General features: G+C 35.8%; 1 protein-coding gene across 9 annotated transcripts in view; it reads left to right on the forward strand.

The window, feature by feature from the left end:
* Nucleotides 1–16,653, forward strand: part of LOC123520340 (bromodomain testis-specific protein-like) — a 70,210-nt gene that overhangs the window by 18,889 nt on the left and 34,668 nt on the right. For 7 of the 9 annotated variants that reach the window (XM_045282556.1, XM_045282555.1, XM_045282561.1 and 4 more), the window contains 2 exons: nucleotides 3,245–3,352; nucleotides 14,070–14,231. In XM_045282556.1, the coding sequence (XP_045138491.1) occupies nucleotides 3,245–3,352; nucleotides 14,070–14,231 (270 nt within the window). The remainder of the gene's footprint in view (nucleotides 1–3,244; nucleotides 3,353–14,069; nucleotides 14,232–16,653) is intronic. The other 2 variants (XM_045282557.1, XM_045282564.1) reach the window with 2 other exon arrangements.

Here is a 16,653-nt window from a genome sequence, read left to right on the forward strand (position 1 = left end):
GTTTGTCCTGCCAGAGTTGCTAAGTCTGCAGTTGCTCAGTTGGGTCATTTCTAGTGAGAATTGAGGAATGTGGAGAACAATAGTCATGGATTGCCAGCTCTTTTTTTTTTTTTTTTTTTTTTTTTTTCTCTCCGGGGGTAGTTTTACATACAGAGTTATGGCATATTGAGAATCAAGATTGAGAGCTACTGGCTTGCTGGCAGGCAGTGGGACTAAAGGAAACTGTAGAGTATTATGGTGGAATGTGATGAGTATGTGGAAGAGAAAGGTTAGCTTATAGGTGAGTAAGAATAGTATAGGAGACTAGAAGAGGATGGAGGGATCATCACAGTTTTAGGGTTGTTTGTAGTTGTAAGAAAGTTGGATGAAGTGAAATATATGAAAAGAAAATTTTTGGTACAAAGTTTGGGAAAAAGACAGACTAACTACAGGAAACTGACAAGAAAGTGGCAGAAGAAATGAGTGGATAACCTATGAAGTTATGTAAAGCAAAATGGGTTAAAAGAAGACTTCGTTTAGATCAGTGTAATAACATGTAGCACATTGTTCTGTAATTTTTGTAACTCGTGTTTTTTCCTTCCCGTAATTTTCTATAACCATGCAGTGTGGAGAAAAGTAAAATGAGGAAAAGGATGAATTTAACTGTAGCACAAAAAAGTTGATAGAAAAATTTGAAAGTGGTGCTTTTGTTAAGTTATGTGAAGAATGTGGTGTCAAAAAAGTTTCAGATATTCATAAGACAAAATCTAAACTTACTGAATATGTTGTTTACAGATATTTTACACTGTCAGATTAGATTGTGTGCTTGATTAAAAGTACAGTAATGCAGTTATTCCTGTGTCTTTTGTAAGGTAACTGTTGAATTAGCAAATTGCTAAGCTAACCTAACCCTAGTGTCTGCATCTATGGACTATAGGCTTCATTGGACTGATGCTTTCTCTTTTGGTCTGTACTATCAGTGTGTGAGTTTTAGCATCCAGTTGTGATAATCCTCAAGAAGGATTGTGGGACTTGCTGGGCTGCATGTGTGTGCTTGGCTGATGTTAACTTGTTTTGATTATCCACAGTGTGTTAGTCTTTACAGTCCTGTTTAACTTGTTTGTAAATATGTGTTAATGCTATATTTTGTTTAGTATCCCTTTGTTGGAGGTACATAGGAGTAAGTGTGCTGGTATAAGTGCTGTTGAAAAAGCTTTGCCTTTATTTTAGATTAATGATTTATTAGCAGCACACATTTTTGCTGTACTGGACTGCTTTGCAAAGAGCAGCTTATAAAGAAGAAACTACTCAGTATTGGACTAGACTTAAGTCATAGTCCAGGATAACTTGTAAAAGATAAATACATGTACAATTATGGTAAAATGAATTTAGAAAATGGACAATATTTAGAAAGAAAGGATAATGGTAGACCATTTATATTCCTAAAAAGGTTAGAAGAACAAGAAGAATGTTGTTTAGCATGACTGGTTTCGATTCACTTAAATGAACTGTCAAGCCAGTGATGGCTGTGATGCTTTGATAAGATCAACACTAAAGTTTACTCTGGTGGTAGTCACTACACATAATAGAAACTAGACCAGAATAAATGGAATTCTTCTCCAGATACATTATACACACAAAATGTCAGATGCAGAATAGGCAAAGACTGTTAAAGTCAGTCAGGTGTTTTAAATTATTTTGAATTGATGTGTCATATGAGAAAGATGATATTACTGTACTGTTAAAAGACTTAGTGATTTGCCTCTCAACATGTCATGCACACAGAGGCATTGCATCATAATTAACTGTTTGGGCTTATGGAATCCTGCTGATCTCTTCCATGTCATTGATGTGATTGTCACTGTATCACTTAGAAACATTTAAACTCAGTTGTCACTACATAATCAATTAAAAACATTTAAACTTGTGATGTTTTAAAGCTCCCATTCTTTTTATGTAATGTTGGGTAGAAGAGTTTGAACTTCTGAATATAAATAAGAAATCTGGCAATCATTGTTATGTTCAGAATATCACTCATTTTCCTGCTCTGGTTTGTTACTAAAGGAAGTGTTGTGAATTGGTAGTTGAATATTGTTGTGTATTGCGAGTGAAATATCATACTTGCCCGACCTCAGTTGTGGTCCACATAACTAAACTGGTGAATTATATTTGTATGTTTATGAAAAAATATATTTAGATAGATACCATAAGAGTGATTACTAATGTGCAGAATTCTTATGAAGATTGTTTGTAAAATACTGTGGCCCTGGATATGAAATCAGTCACTTGATTAGGTTGATATATGAAGGCAAAAACAAGGTTAGCCATATGAGGGATTAAAATCAGATCCACTCTGCTTGGCTCATAACAAATGCACAAAAAACAGTGGGTTACTTTTGTGGATAATATTTCTATGAAATGCAAGCTAAAACTATTCCATAAGAGTAATCATGACACAAAACTACATAATATGCTCAACTTGATTAATGAAAAAATATATATATAGACATTTGGAAGTATATCTTCAACATTGCTTATATTTTCTGTTGCATAATGTTATACAAAAATATAAAGATATACAGTATTCTTCCTCAAGATGCTTTGATATATCTGAATACATGAATGTATAGAGGAAAATCCTGTGGCCTGGCATGGAATATCTTGAGAAAGTCTTTGAAAGGACAGAAAACAGTTTGTAAACAACTCTGCAATATTTAGTGGAGAATGGAGTTATGCTTTGCTGGAAGTACGAATGCCAAATAATTGTTCTATCTACTGTAATAGCTTGGCAGGTGATGCACAGTGGAAGTAAAAGTGTGTGTGTGTGTGTGTGTGTGTGTGTGTGTGTGTGTGTGTGTGTGTGTGTGTGTGTGTGTGTGTGTGTACACACACACACACACACTGTCGCCTGCTGGTCACCCAGCCAGTCTTCCCCATTACGGAGCGAGCTCAGAGCTCATAGACCGATCTTCGGGTAGAACTGAGACCACAACACACTCCACACACCGGGAAAGCGAGGCACAACCCCTCAAGTTACATCTCATACCTATTTACTGCTAGGTGAACAGGGGCCACACATTAAGAGGCTTGCCCTTTTGCTCGCTGCTTCCCGGGACTCGAACCCGGTCCTCTCGATTGTGAGTCGAGCATACTAACCACTACACTATGTGGTGTGTGTGTGTGTGTGTGTCTGTCTGTCTGTCTGTGTCTGTGTCTGATCCTATCTTTGGTGGGTAAACTTTCCTAACACTACATATCTTTCCAGGTGTCACTAGGAGGGCCAATGCAAGGCTTTCCACCTCATCCCACGCCAGCGCCCAGTCATCCGAACCCCTCCACAACTATTGATGGGTGGAATCAGAATGACACGCAGGTAAGATTCCCTACAGTATGTTTAGCTTCATTGTGTGTGTCAGGGACTATGTATAAAATAACTGATAGAATTTTAACCATTGATTATTTAGCAAGCATTCTTTATATTTGTCATTATTATTGTTACATGTACCCTTGTGTGTTGTCATTATTAACTTGAACATAAGGATGACGGTTTCTTTCTTTCTGCTTTAATTCTTATTGGGGCTGTCTCCTGTGATCTTTTGAGAATATGGAGGATGTGTATTTGCACCCTAATGCTTGGGTTTGTTGAGTAACCACCATGGAAGCTTCATCACAAAAGTTTACACACATTACAAAAGATTGGAGAGTGACTTGTTACAACATGCCATGCACATCCTTACATCATTCCCCAACCCCTTCTTTTTTTTTTTTTTTTTTTTTTTAGGGAGGGGCCTGGAGGAAGGAGCCAATTAAGGAAATATATTATCCTCTTAACTTATCCCACTCAACCATTACTTATTTGCTTTAATATTATCATTAGTTTTGTTAGCTGTTAGTTGCAGTAGCTAATAATGAAGATGGTAAATAAAAGAAGTAAGAGAGAAAATTCTCTCTCTCTCTCTCTCTCTCTCTCTCTCTCTCTCTCTCTCTCTCTCTCTCTCTCTCTCTCTCTCTCTCTCTCTCTCTCTCTCTCTCAATTGGACAGTAGTAGTAGTAGTAGGCTGTTTTGTTAGTGTTGGTGTTGTTATTGTTATCTTATTCAATGTTTTCTTCAAGCTGGTGTTCATTTCCTCTATATTGTGTTTCTTCACTGGTCTTGAAACTGAATTAATAATTTATAAGAAAAAGAATCATTTCTTTTTTATTATTAAAACTTCATGAATATGCATGTGCATCACCTGGTATTTTCATGTGTTCAATTGCAGGCCAGAGTATATATTGAAATTTACCAGAAAAGTCTTAATGAGTTATTTTTTGTAATGCAATCAATATATTTCTGAATGATGCATTAAATATATTAGAATTTGATCTTCAAATGAAGTGTTATATAGGTCTCTCTCTCTCTCTCTCTCTCTCTCTCTCTCTCTCTCTCTCTCTCTCTCTCTCTCTCTCTCTCTCTCTCTCTCTCTCTCTCTCTCTCTCTCTCTCTCTCTCTCTCTCTTGTTATTGTTATCTTATTCAATGTTTTCTTCAAGCTGGTGTTCATTTCCTCTATATTGTGTTTCTTCACTGGTCTTGAAACTGAATTAATAATTTATAAGAAAAAGAATCATTTCTTTTTTATTATTAAAACTTCATGAATATGCATGTGCATCACCTGGTATTTTCATGTGTTCAATTGCAGGCCAGAGTATATATTGAAATTTACCAGAAAAGTCTTAATGAGTTATTTTTTGTAATGCAATCAATATATTTCTGAATGATGCATTAAATATATTAGGAATTTGATCTTCAAATGAAGTGTTATATAGGTCTCTCTCTCTCTCTCTCTCTCTCTCTCTCTCTCTCTCTCTCTCTCTCTCTCTCTCTCTCTCTCTCTCTCTCTCTCTCTCTCTCTCTCTCTCTCTCTCTCTCTCTCTTGTTATTGTTATCTTATTCAATGTTTTCTTCAAGCTGGTGTTCATTTCCTCTATATTGTGTTTCTTCACTGGTCTTGAAACTGAATTAATAATTTATAAGAAAAAGAATCATTTCTTTTTTATTATTAAAACTTCATGAATATGCATGTGCATCACCTGGTATTTTCATGTGTTCAATTGCAGGCCAGAGTATATATTGAAATTTACCAGAAAAGTCTTAATGAGTTATTTTTTGTAATGCAATCAATATATTTCTGAATGATGCATTAAATATATTAGAATTTGATCTTCAAATGAAGTGTTATATAGGTCTCTCTCTCTCTCTCTCTCTCTCTCTCTCTCTCTCTCTCTCTCTCTCTCTCTCTCTCTCTCTCTCTCTCTCTCTCTCTCTCTCTCTCTCTCTCTCTCTCTCTCTCTCTCATCGGTCATCTCAAGGTAGGATTTGTTCTTCAATACTTTGTGAATGATTTATGTAACAAGGGGGAAGGAATGAATGGAGGACAGTGACAGATTGGAAAGCTTCATAGGTTCATTATCAAAAGTGAAAGTCAAACATTCAAATTGCACATTTTCATCAGCTCATCCATGAGTCTTTGTCTATAATAATGTGCATGGCATTTCTTGATTGGCTTGGTGAAAAATGCATATGTGCTGTAAGTGTGACATGGCCTCCAGTATATACCTGGAATGTCTTCAAGATCATGTCATTTGGTAAGGTGGAAGAAGTAGCATGAGATCAAGAAGCTTCCCAAGGCAGCAAAGGGATAGTGTTTTGCATCTGTCCTTATAGGAGGATGTCACTTGGTCCCAACACCCTCTAGGCATTGTCTTTGATTAAAGGTAATTATTTTGTATTATAGGGAAGGTGGGGAAGAAAGAAAGTAAAATGTTGCGAGATAGATATAGAGGCAATTTCACGAAGTACACTATTACATTGAATTTAAAGTCAGATAATAACACATGTGACAGTCATGTTTCACTGCTTGATATACAGTACTTGTATTAATGATCATTTGCTAGCTTTATGGGATGTGAATCACTTGCTTTAATGTTGTTAGTCATTGATCTTTGCATGATGAATGCAATGCAAAAATTTAGTGTCCTACATTGTTGAGTATTTTGAATGTAAGGTAAGTTTAAGGATTTAATTTAATTCAACTTGGTTTTGTTATTGATAATCACTAAAGGTTTTTTGATTTTGTTTGAAATGTTTAAATGGCAATGAACATTATGACTGGCTGTTTCCTTGTGTTAGAGTTCATTACCGTAATGTGTAGAAGATCCTTCACATACTACAGGTTGAATCTCCTTAATCCGGTATTCTTTCATCCGGCAACACCTGTAATCCAGCAAAATTTTTGTTTGCCGGAACTTTTGAATTGGTTGGAGTAATTTGCCGGACCGTCGCTAGGACGCGGCGGCGCTGTACTGTGTTTTGGAGCCTGGGCATACTGGGTCAAATTTGGATCAGTACCACGCTGCTGCTCATTGCAAGCACCCCCCCTCCTCAGGTGCATAAACATTTTTTTCTGTAATATTTGCCCTTAAACATGGCTTCCAAGCGATCAAGAAGTGATAGTGTTGTGTGTGAACCAAAGAAAAAGCGCAGACATATGACAATATCAGTGCAACAGAAAGTGGACCTATTGAGGAAGCTAGATAAAGGTGTTTCAGTGCGAACCCTATGCCGACAGTACAACATTAGGTAAGTATATAGAGGGTGTTTTGGGGACCACCTATAGTTCGGAATTTTCCATGGTCCGGCAAGTCTAAGGTCCGGTGGTTGCTGGATTTGGGAGGTTCAACCTATACTACAGAATATCTTGACCTCTGTAGCCATCATTTGCATGCTTGAAATGGTTGTCTTAGAAGTCTTGCAACACTTGGCAATAAATTGTCAGGAGGGAACAAAGATACTCTGGTGTTGTATAAACTTTTTATGAAATTTAGCAAATCAGATTTGCATAAACTGGAGATCATTAGTGAATTTTGTAGTTATACTGGTGAGTATCACACCCTCATTATGAAACTTGTTTACACTTGTATTGTTAAATAGGTTTATTCTTTATCAAATAGAATTGAAACATGGAGGAGAATGAGGCATATGCTAAGAGTTGTCAGCTATACTGAAATGTATGAAGTCAGTGTTATCTTAGGACATGGGCATGGTATTATATGATTCACAAAGTATCTTAAATGTTATAATTAGTTGATGTTACTGATCAGTTTATTTGGCATGAAGGTGTGCTAAAGTGTGTTGTCATTCATTGAATTGGATTGAGGAAATGTAGGTGTACGAGATCTTTCTCAACTGGGGGGAGTTGATTTCCCTCCCCAAAATATATTTTGCATGTAAATCTGGGTAATTTTATATTCATATATTTTATTTATTTATTTATTTATTTATTTTATTTTATTTATTTTTTTATTTGTTTATTTATTTATTTATTTATTTTTTTTTATTTTATTTGTTTTGTGTGTGTGTGTGTGTGTGTGTGTGTGTGTGTGTGTGTGTGTGTGTGTGTGTGTGTGTGTGTGTGTGTGTGTGTGTGTTTACCTAGTTGTATTGTACAGGGTTCAAGTGGGGGGGGGGGTCACAGTGTTCTATCTCCATTTATCCAATTTTTTTTTAAGGTTATGGACATTATGTGCTGTAACAACTTCATTACTCAATGCATTTCACTTTTCCACTGTTCTATGTAAAAAAAAACTTTTCCAATATCCTTCATACACTGCCTCATCCTAATCTTTATGTGTCCTCTTGTCCTTCTAGCTTCTTCTGTCACCAGCACCAAGTCTTCCTTGTCTATTTTTTCAATGACATTTACCATCTTATACATTGTTATTAGGTCTAGTTCTCTTCTATCTTGTAAGGTTGGCAGTCCTATTTCCTTCAGCCTTTCTTCATATGTTAGGTTCCTTAGTTCCAGCACCATCTTTAGCTATCTCCTGGATCCGCTCTATTCTTCTTATATCTCTTTAAGAGCTCGCTGATCACAGCACTGCTACACATTCCAGCTTTGGACGCATCATGCTCATAATATTTTTTTTCATCACATCTTTGTCCATGAAATGAAATGCCACTCTAATATTAGTCAACATTTTATATACTAATCCAAATATCTTGTGTGTTTTTCAGGGTTTAGATTTTCCTGTATAATTACTCCCAGATCTTTTATTTTTCCTCTTTCGTCTTCATTATTTGTTCCTCTCCCATCAGATAGTTCCATACCAGTCTTCCCTTACTCTTTCCCAATTCCATTACATGACATTTCTTGGCATTGAACTCTAATTCCACTTCTTACTCCACTCGTAGATTTATATCTTCTTGCAGCAACAAACAGTCCTCTTGGGTTTTGATTACTCTTAGTAATTTTGCATCATCAGCAAAGAAATTAATATAACAGTTTTCCCCATTTTGTATGTCATTTACATATACCTGGGACTTATGGGGGCAAACAGTAACCCTTGTGGCATTCCACTTGTTGCTATTCCCCAAGATGAGTATGTATCTCTGATCACAGTTCTCATCTCTCAAGTAATCCCTAATCCGATCTAACAAAGTGTGTGTGTGTTTACCTAGTTGTATTGTACAGAGTCCGAGCAAAAGCTCATTTTGTCCTGTCTCTATACCTGAATTTGTCTTCTTTCTCTTTAAACATGTGCACATTGTTAGCTGCTTGTGTGTACCCCTCTCTCTCTCTCTCTCTCTCTCTCTCTCTCTCTCTCTCTCTCTCTCTCTCTCTCTCTCTCTCTCTCTCTCTCTCTCTCTCTCTCTCTCTCTCTCTCTCTCTCTCTCTCTCTCTCTCTCTCTCTCTCTCTCTCTCTCTCTCTCTCTCTCTCTCTCTCTCTCTCTCTCTCTCTCTCTCTCTCTCTCTCTCTCTCTCTCTCTCTCTCTCTCTCTCTCTCTCTCTCTCTCTCTCTCTCTCTCTCTCTCTCTCTCTCTCTCTCTCTCTCTCTCTCTCTCTCTCTCTCTCTCTCTCTCTCTCTCTTTCTGTAGGCACACTTGAAGAGTGTATGAGAAGCATTGTTCAGCTTCCGCCCATTAGTGGCGCAGGCAATTTTATTTATAGTGGTACCCATATTAGGGCTCATATCACTGCCCAAGCTCATCTTGAGTGTAACCACTTAGAACCTGGGTATCATGGTGGTATGTAGGTAACTTTAAACCACTCAACAAATGGCAAAGTGTTTTAAGGCTGTACGTGGTGGGATTCGAACCTACGCATGGACGTCTGCCCAATCCCACGCTCACCACCTTATCCACTATGCCACCGCCTCCCTATGTATGTACAGTTTACGAGCCCTTCCACCATTACATGATTTATGTACAGATGGTATGGACATGAGCATCCAGCTCAGCCTGTCAACAGTGGCTGATTGCTTATTTATGAACAGTATGAACTAAGAAATGTTTTAGCAAAGTACAAAGGACAGTTTTGGCATTGTTTTTTTTTTTTTTTTTTTTTTTTTTTAAGGAAAAGGAAAATTCCATGTATTAAAAGAAAAGACACTCAAGGACCTACTGGATTCAGTCTACAATCCACCTGTTGGATAGCCCTACAATATTGGCTACTTTGCCCAAAAATTTTATCTGGCTTAAACTTAAGGGGGCTGTGTCCCCATCCCCCCTGACTCTTATACCTATAAGAGGAAGTGAGAAAGGAATTGTGCTTTCTGCTTCAGACACAATGGAGACTGAGGGGAAATAATGTGAATGTTTGCTGGCAGGATACAGACTTGATTGATGGATTGGGCTGTGGGATGCTAATCCTGCAAAGTTTGAAGAACAACACATGAAAAACTTGAAGTAATTTATGTTTTTGATATCCATAAATTTACTAGTTCTAATATTTTCAATGTTGCAGTGTTGTTTGCCTTTGTCTCGTTAGAATTTTTGTAATTTTCAGCTTTTCAAACTTCACTGTATGGGGAGATGAAATTTATAAGAGTTCATGTAAACAAACATCTCAATATTGATAGTGGCACAGATTATCAGTGTTTCTCTTTTGTACTTATCTTTTTTATATATTCTGTGCCCTATTATTACAATTCCCTTTTTATGAGCAAGTAACTTTCCTTTATATCCTGAATGATTTCTCTTTATTTCTGCTGAATGATATTCACAAATTATGCATATTTTTAAACATTTCCTGCTGCAACTATTTTTTTTCTTTGGTTGTATCTTTTATTTATAATTCTTTTTGCCTACACTATCTATCTTTTTACCATTTTGCTGATTTTAGCAATCCTATAGATACTTAATCCTAAAAATATGACTGGTTCTTTGAACATATTAGATTAGTCCATTTGAACTCAAAATCTTAAGAAACATTTTTAGAGCAAGAATTTTACCAGGAACAACGTACAGTCACAAATTTCAAGACAACACTCATGAGACTAGAAACATGTACTCTCTCAGCCTAAATAAGAGTACAAGACAGTCAGAGAATTAATTCAGGGAGATGATATTTCACATCTTTTAGTACAAAGGTCACTAATAAACTAATTGCCCTGGTGTGATATGTTCTTGCTTGCTGTGCTCATCTTTCCTCTGGTGGGTGTACTTCTTATGTTGTATATAAGGTTGGATCTTGGTGAGATCTTTGTATTCCAAATTTGTTGGAGTGAAGCCGTTCCCATGAAGCACATCAGTATCCATAATATTTTCAGTGTTAGCCTTTCAAGTGAATTTTCTTAACAAGTTGTTCATTTTCTTCATAGGTGGGTGGAGGCTGTACTACATCATTATTTTTCCATACAACTGTCTTACTGATAATGCTTGTACCATGATTTATGATTTCATTTAAGATTGTCAGCAGGCTATAATTATTTTTGATACTGACTTCTTGGTAGCTATCTCTCTGTTTCTCCTTAACACTCGTTTCATTCTGGATCTTTATCTTATATCTTTGTTATTAAGTAGTTTTGTTCATCTGAATCTACTTTTGGTCCCACATTGCTGTTCACCTACAGCAGTGTATAACTCTCTCTCTCTCTCTCTCTCTCTCTCTCTCTCTCTCTCTCTCTCTCTCTCTCTCTCTCTCTCTCTCTCTCATATTCCCTTGTTTCTGTATTCTGATTTTTATCTCTATCTCTTGGCATCTTGTTCATTGTATCTTACATCATACTTAATACTTGAAAAGCTTTTTCTCAGTGCTTCCATAGTTTTCTTTTGTTTTCTTATTCTTTCCTTGTTTTATCTTTACTTTCTCTTGCAATGTTTTAATGATCTTCTCTCTTCTTCATTCAGGTCTTCCCTTATTAGTATGTTTTTGTAGTCCTACAGTTGGGTAAGTCTTAATTTCTCTTATAATTTTGTTTGTTAGGTTTGAACATTTGCTTTCGCAGTATGTTGCCTTAATCTTTTATGCATTTCCTGTTTTCTGCCTCTCCCTAAATCTTTTTTTTTTTTTTTTTTTTTTTTTTCCCATTGAAATTTTTAATGCTTTCTCATATCAAAGATGATGGTACAGTTATTGCCATTTCCACATTATTTTCTTAGATGTCTTTTTCCTTTCTTATTCATTTCTCCTTTTTCAATCCACTTACATATGCAGACTGCCTAGGGTCTCATTGAATCTCCCAGTCATTGCTGCATTCATATACTTTGGCCTCTTTATTTACTGCCAGTGGCTTTTTTTGTTTTTTGGAACTGGTGTTTGTACCTCTTCTCGTTTATCGTATCTGCTACTATTACATGTTCTTGCTGTTCATCATATTTTCCTCTTTTCATCTTCAGTGCTTTTGTTCTGAGGAAGAAGTTCCCTTACCTGTTAATGTATGTTTGTTAGTCAGAGGAGGTTATTTTGTTACTGAACTAAGGTTAACATATCTCTGGTTTGGTGTATTGAAATCTGTACACCAGGGCAGCATTCTTATGAAGAGGGGTAACCAAGACAAAGTGCCCACCATTATGTTTGATAGTGTTCTTTATGTATGGTGTAAATGTTTTTTCAGTGACAGTGTATCTGGTTTTACCACTCTTAATCTTTTATTAGTTTTCTGTGTTGCCACTTTTACTGTATAATTTCAAGTGGGTCTTAATTTGCTCTCATTTATTCAATTTTTAATTTTATTACATTTTTTATATTTCTTTTAATCCTTTTTTACTGTAGAGCCTTTAAACACATTTAATTTGTTCATGTTCAAGCAGGCTGTTATTTTGAATGTTTGTATTCATAAAAAAAAAAATTCCCATTGAAAATAAGGGAAAATGTAAATATTTGTTTAGATCTCACCTGTAATGTGAACAACACTCAATCACTGTCATTCATGGCTCCTGTGAGGCAGCAATGAGTGAGGTGGGGGACTCCTGATAAAACTGTTGCCAGAAGTCTTTTCTCAAAATCCTCTAAGAAATGTGCCAGATCCTCATTCCTTGTACTTCCATGCATGTCGTGAAAACAGTAATTTATAAGTTAGATATGTCATGCACCTATTTTACATGTACTGCTAATTCATATTACATATTATATAGAATAATTGATATGCTTGAAGTAGCAGCAAAATAATTTATTTCAGTGCCATCAAATTCTCTAAATGTAGGCAACACTGCTGGTAAAACAACACAAAGGATCATGAGAGGTGACTGGTGGGATAGTTCAAGCACTGGCTGTTCGAGTGCAACAGATTCATGTTCAGGATTGTGAAATATATTTTTATGCCATTCAGGTGTGGGAAATTCTTGTTTAAAGGTTCTACTTATTGTAGTCAGATATTGTCTATGGTTCCTTGCAACTTTTAATCTCTCGTCTTTCACTCAGCAACTTTGTATCTTGAATAAAGACTTGGGACATATGTCATATTGTTAATTTGTTTTTGGAATTGATGCTACTTCTGACTGCATGGGAATTCTCTCTCTCTCTCTCTCTCTCTCTCTCTCTCTCTCTCTCTCTCTCTCTCTCTCTCTCTCTCTCTCTCTCTCTCTCTCTCTCTCTCTCTCTCTCTCTCTCTCTCTCTCTCTCTCTCTCTCTCTCTCTCTCTCTCTCCAAAGACCTTGTTTGCATTTCTTCAAGGTTGTCATCCTCAATATGTGTTTCTTTCAATCCTGCCTAAGTTTCTTGTGTGGGGTTTGGGATTTTATTATTTTTTTTATTTATTTTTATTTATTTATTTATTTATTTTATTTATTTATTTATTTATTTTTTTTTTTTTTGTTTATTTTATGCATTTATTTAATTTTTTTTTTCTCCACAACCTGCACATCTCAATTTTTTCCCAAACTCATTGATGAATGTTACTAATCCTTAATCAGAGGTTCTCTGTTCCTCTGAATTACTGATGCAACATTTGCTCCTTATTTATCTATTACTTTGGAACTTTCTTTCAAGGGAGTCTGCATGTTTGTATGTGGGTGGATGGGTTTTTTGGATTGGGTAGTCTTGTGTTAGCATTGCCTCTGGTAATGCTGTGGTGAACAATGTGGCAGTGTTGGTGTGTATATTTTGTTTGTTTTGCTGTGATAATAATAAATATGGATGGATTGGCAACCTTGTCTTAGACAGGCAGTCTTTAGGCAGTTACCAGGTGATATGGCATAAGCTAGACATCTGTGTGAAGTAGTGTTACATAAAATTCATCAAAGAAAAGTGATGCTCACAACTTATCACAGAATTTTTTTTTTGAAGCAAATAAGATCTAATGTGATTTACTTTTATGATTTTTTTGTTGGAAACTGATAATTGTCAGCATTTTTAGAAATTTTTATTTTTGATAGATTACATTTAACAAAGCAGAATGCCAGACTGATACAGTAGACATTACTGCAAGTCTGCAACATTATATGGTTATGCACAAATCCCTAGATTCTATGTAGATGTGATTTACTAATGAGTGTTACATTTGCAGATGAATTTCGATAAAGTATTGTAAACATCATTTCTGAAAATCTTCATATTCCTTCTTGAAAGTTTGTGATGTGCTGTATGTGTTTGAACCATTATCCTCTTGCATATCATTTCATCTGCTTTCTAAAATACATAAACATCTAACCTGCTTTTTTAGTCATTATGGAGACCATAGGCAGGTTTTTGTACTTTTCAAGAATGTCTGTTTTAGACATACTTGAATTGATGGATAGGGTGTGAATGTGTGTTTATGTAGAAATGTGGTGACCTTTTTCAAACAAATTTCCAGGAAGAAAGTTATTCATGATTGTGTCTTTATTTTCAGAAGGGGATTAAGAGGAAAGCAGACGCAATGAATCCAATGATTGGCAACTCTAATTTAGATGCATTTTCACCGGGGCTAGGAGAAAAGATGGGGAAGATATCCTCTCGGAGAGAGTCAGGCAGACAAATCAAGAAGGTAAACAAGGATTTACCAGATTCTCAGGTAAATATTAGAGTGATTCTTCTGATATATATCTGAGTCTCGGTTTTAAGCTTTGTTATTACTAGGTAGTCTGGATTCTTTTCCGTCTGTATGCCTGATGAAAATTTTTTAATGGAAATGCAGTGATTGGTCTTTTTTTAAGTTGCTGCTGATAGATGGGTATAATAGTATGCCCTCATCATAAGTAATTAGCTCATTATTTTGCATAAATGCATCATGGCATATGGCAGAAAGTTTTAGAAGTAGTTACTTACTTCATATATTTTATGTGTACTCCCTTTATCACAACACAGCACCACTAATTGAAGCTTTTTATTGTTTTACCAATAATTGGAATAATAGAAGGCCAGTATAAGTTGTTTCACATAATTTGATTTATTAATATGTATAGTGAAAAAATTACATTCTAGATTTTATTTTTCTATGTTCTTAAAGCACATTTTTGGTGTTGTAATTAATGGTGCATCTTGGTGAACTTTTGCTGTTATGAGGTGCTATGTATTCCATTTCTCACTCATTCCTGTTTGTCCATATCACATCTGCCAGTTTATATTGTGCTTTATCTTTTGCAATACATGAATGCATACATGCATGCATCCGTCTTCTTGTTCTGATTTCCTTTTCCTTTGCTCACAGAAGAAGTTTTCACCAGTCCCTCCAAAACACATTTTGATAACAAGTTCTCTTCTTATTATGTTTTTCTCAAGAGTAAAACTTTAAAGGTTTGGCTTTATTAAGTGATTGTTCTATTTCATCCTGATCTTACTCTCTCAGATCTGTACATAATATAGACAAGCAACATTTAGGTATTTGTACATGTGCATATAGTGGATGACCTCTTTAGTAAATGTTGCATTAAGACTAAATTGAGAATCAAGGCTCATACATACATAGTCTGCTGGGCATTATGTTAAGGATCACCAAATATTTACAATGAATCTTATGATTTGAATAAAGGGGAGGTGAACTCTTATGATATTCCACTTGAAAAAAATTACTATATTAAATAGAAAGTACACAAAGATACTTCCTGTTGAAAGCATTTAGTCTTGGCATTTTTTTTTTTAGCTTTTACTCTCAACATGTAAATTAATCATGTAGTGTTACATTTCATAAACTGATATGTCCCACCTATCACCCCAGCTAGACATTTTCAAATTTATTCAGAGTGTATTGTTGTCTTGGCTTAGGAAGTACATAACTTGGTAGAATCATGGCCAGTGCAGCAGCTCTGGTGTTAGAAAAATGGGAAGATGCAGTGGAAATATGTACATGTGTTTTAGCCTCCTCGTGCCCCCCCTCGTCTCTCTCTCTCTCTCTCTCTCTCTCTCTCTCTCTCTCTCTCTCTCTCTCTCTCTCTCTCTCTCTCTCTCTCTCTCTCTCTCTCTCTCTCTCTCTCTCTCTCTCTCTCTCTCTCTCTCTCTCTCTCTCTCTCTCTCTCATTTTTCCTCCTTAGCTAAGTTGTAGAATGCTTCATAGATTTTTTTTCTTTCATTATCCTTTTCATGTATTATGCTTACAAGTTAAGAGCAAAATTTTTATATTGACAGCACCTTATTTGCAAATGATGGGAAGATTATATATATGTAGAATGTATTTATCTATCACATTTATCTAGTTATGAACCATTAATAAAACTATCATACTTAGTTTATTATGATTAAATTGTGATACAAATGTGTGTGTGTGTGTGTGTGTGTGTGTGTGTGTGTGTGTGTGTGTGTGTGTGTGTGTGTGTGTGTGTGTGTGTGTGTGTGTCAATAATTTGTCCATCATTATGTCACTTTCAAAGCTAACATTTATATTGTGTTCCATATCTCTCTCTCTCTCTCTCTCTCTCTCTCTCTCTCTCTCTCTCTCTCTCTCTCTCTCTCTCTCTCTCTCTCTCTCTCTCTCTCTCTCTCTCTCTCTCTCTCTCTCTCTCTCTCTCTCTGTGGTAATAATGAAAAGAGGGTAGGGATTACTGGTGCGACGTGCAAAACAAGTGGTGACAGCCTTCTTGTTGTGTATGCTTCACTCTTCAGTTCCAATGATGAGCAGCTCAGTAATTGGTCTTCCAGCGTGCCTCAAGGGGCTACTGAGAAAGTTTTGATAATATACAGAGATAATAATTTTAGCATGAGGGAGAAAACAGTAATACCATGTACCCTCCCCAATAATGTGTTCTTCAGTATATCACTCTATTTCCAAATTTTCATTGCTTCTCTCTTTTTCAGAAATGGTGCACTTTTTATATCTATTGTTAGGTTCCTCTTTTTTTCTTTGCCTTACTGTCTGGATAAACTGTAAAATAAATAAAGCAAATGTTGTTGCTTAGTATTTGTCCTTGTGCATGTGCAAAATTGAACAGATGTCAGATCCTTGGTACTTCGTATAATTTTTGTTCTGTATGAATACAGAAGAGCATTCAAAACTCCTTTAA

Source organism: Portunus trituberculatus, chromosome 46 (assembly GCF_017591435.1).
Source record: "Portunus trituberculatus isolate SZX2019 chromosome 46, ASM1759143v1, whole genome shotgun sequence".
NCBI lineage: Eukaryota > Metazoa > Arthropoda > Malacostraca > Decapoda > Portunidae > Portunus > Portunus trituberculatus.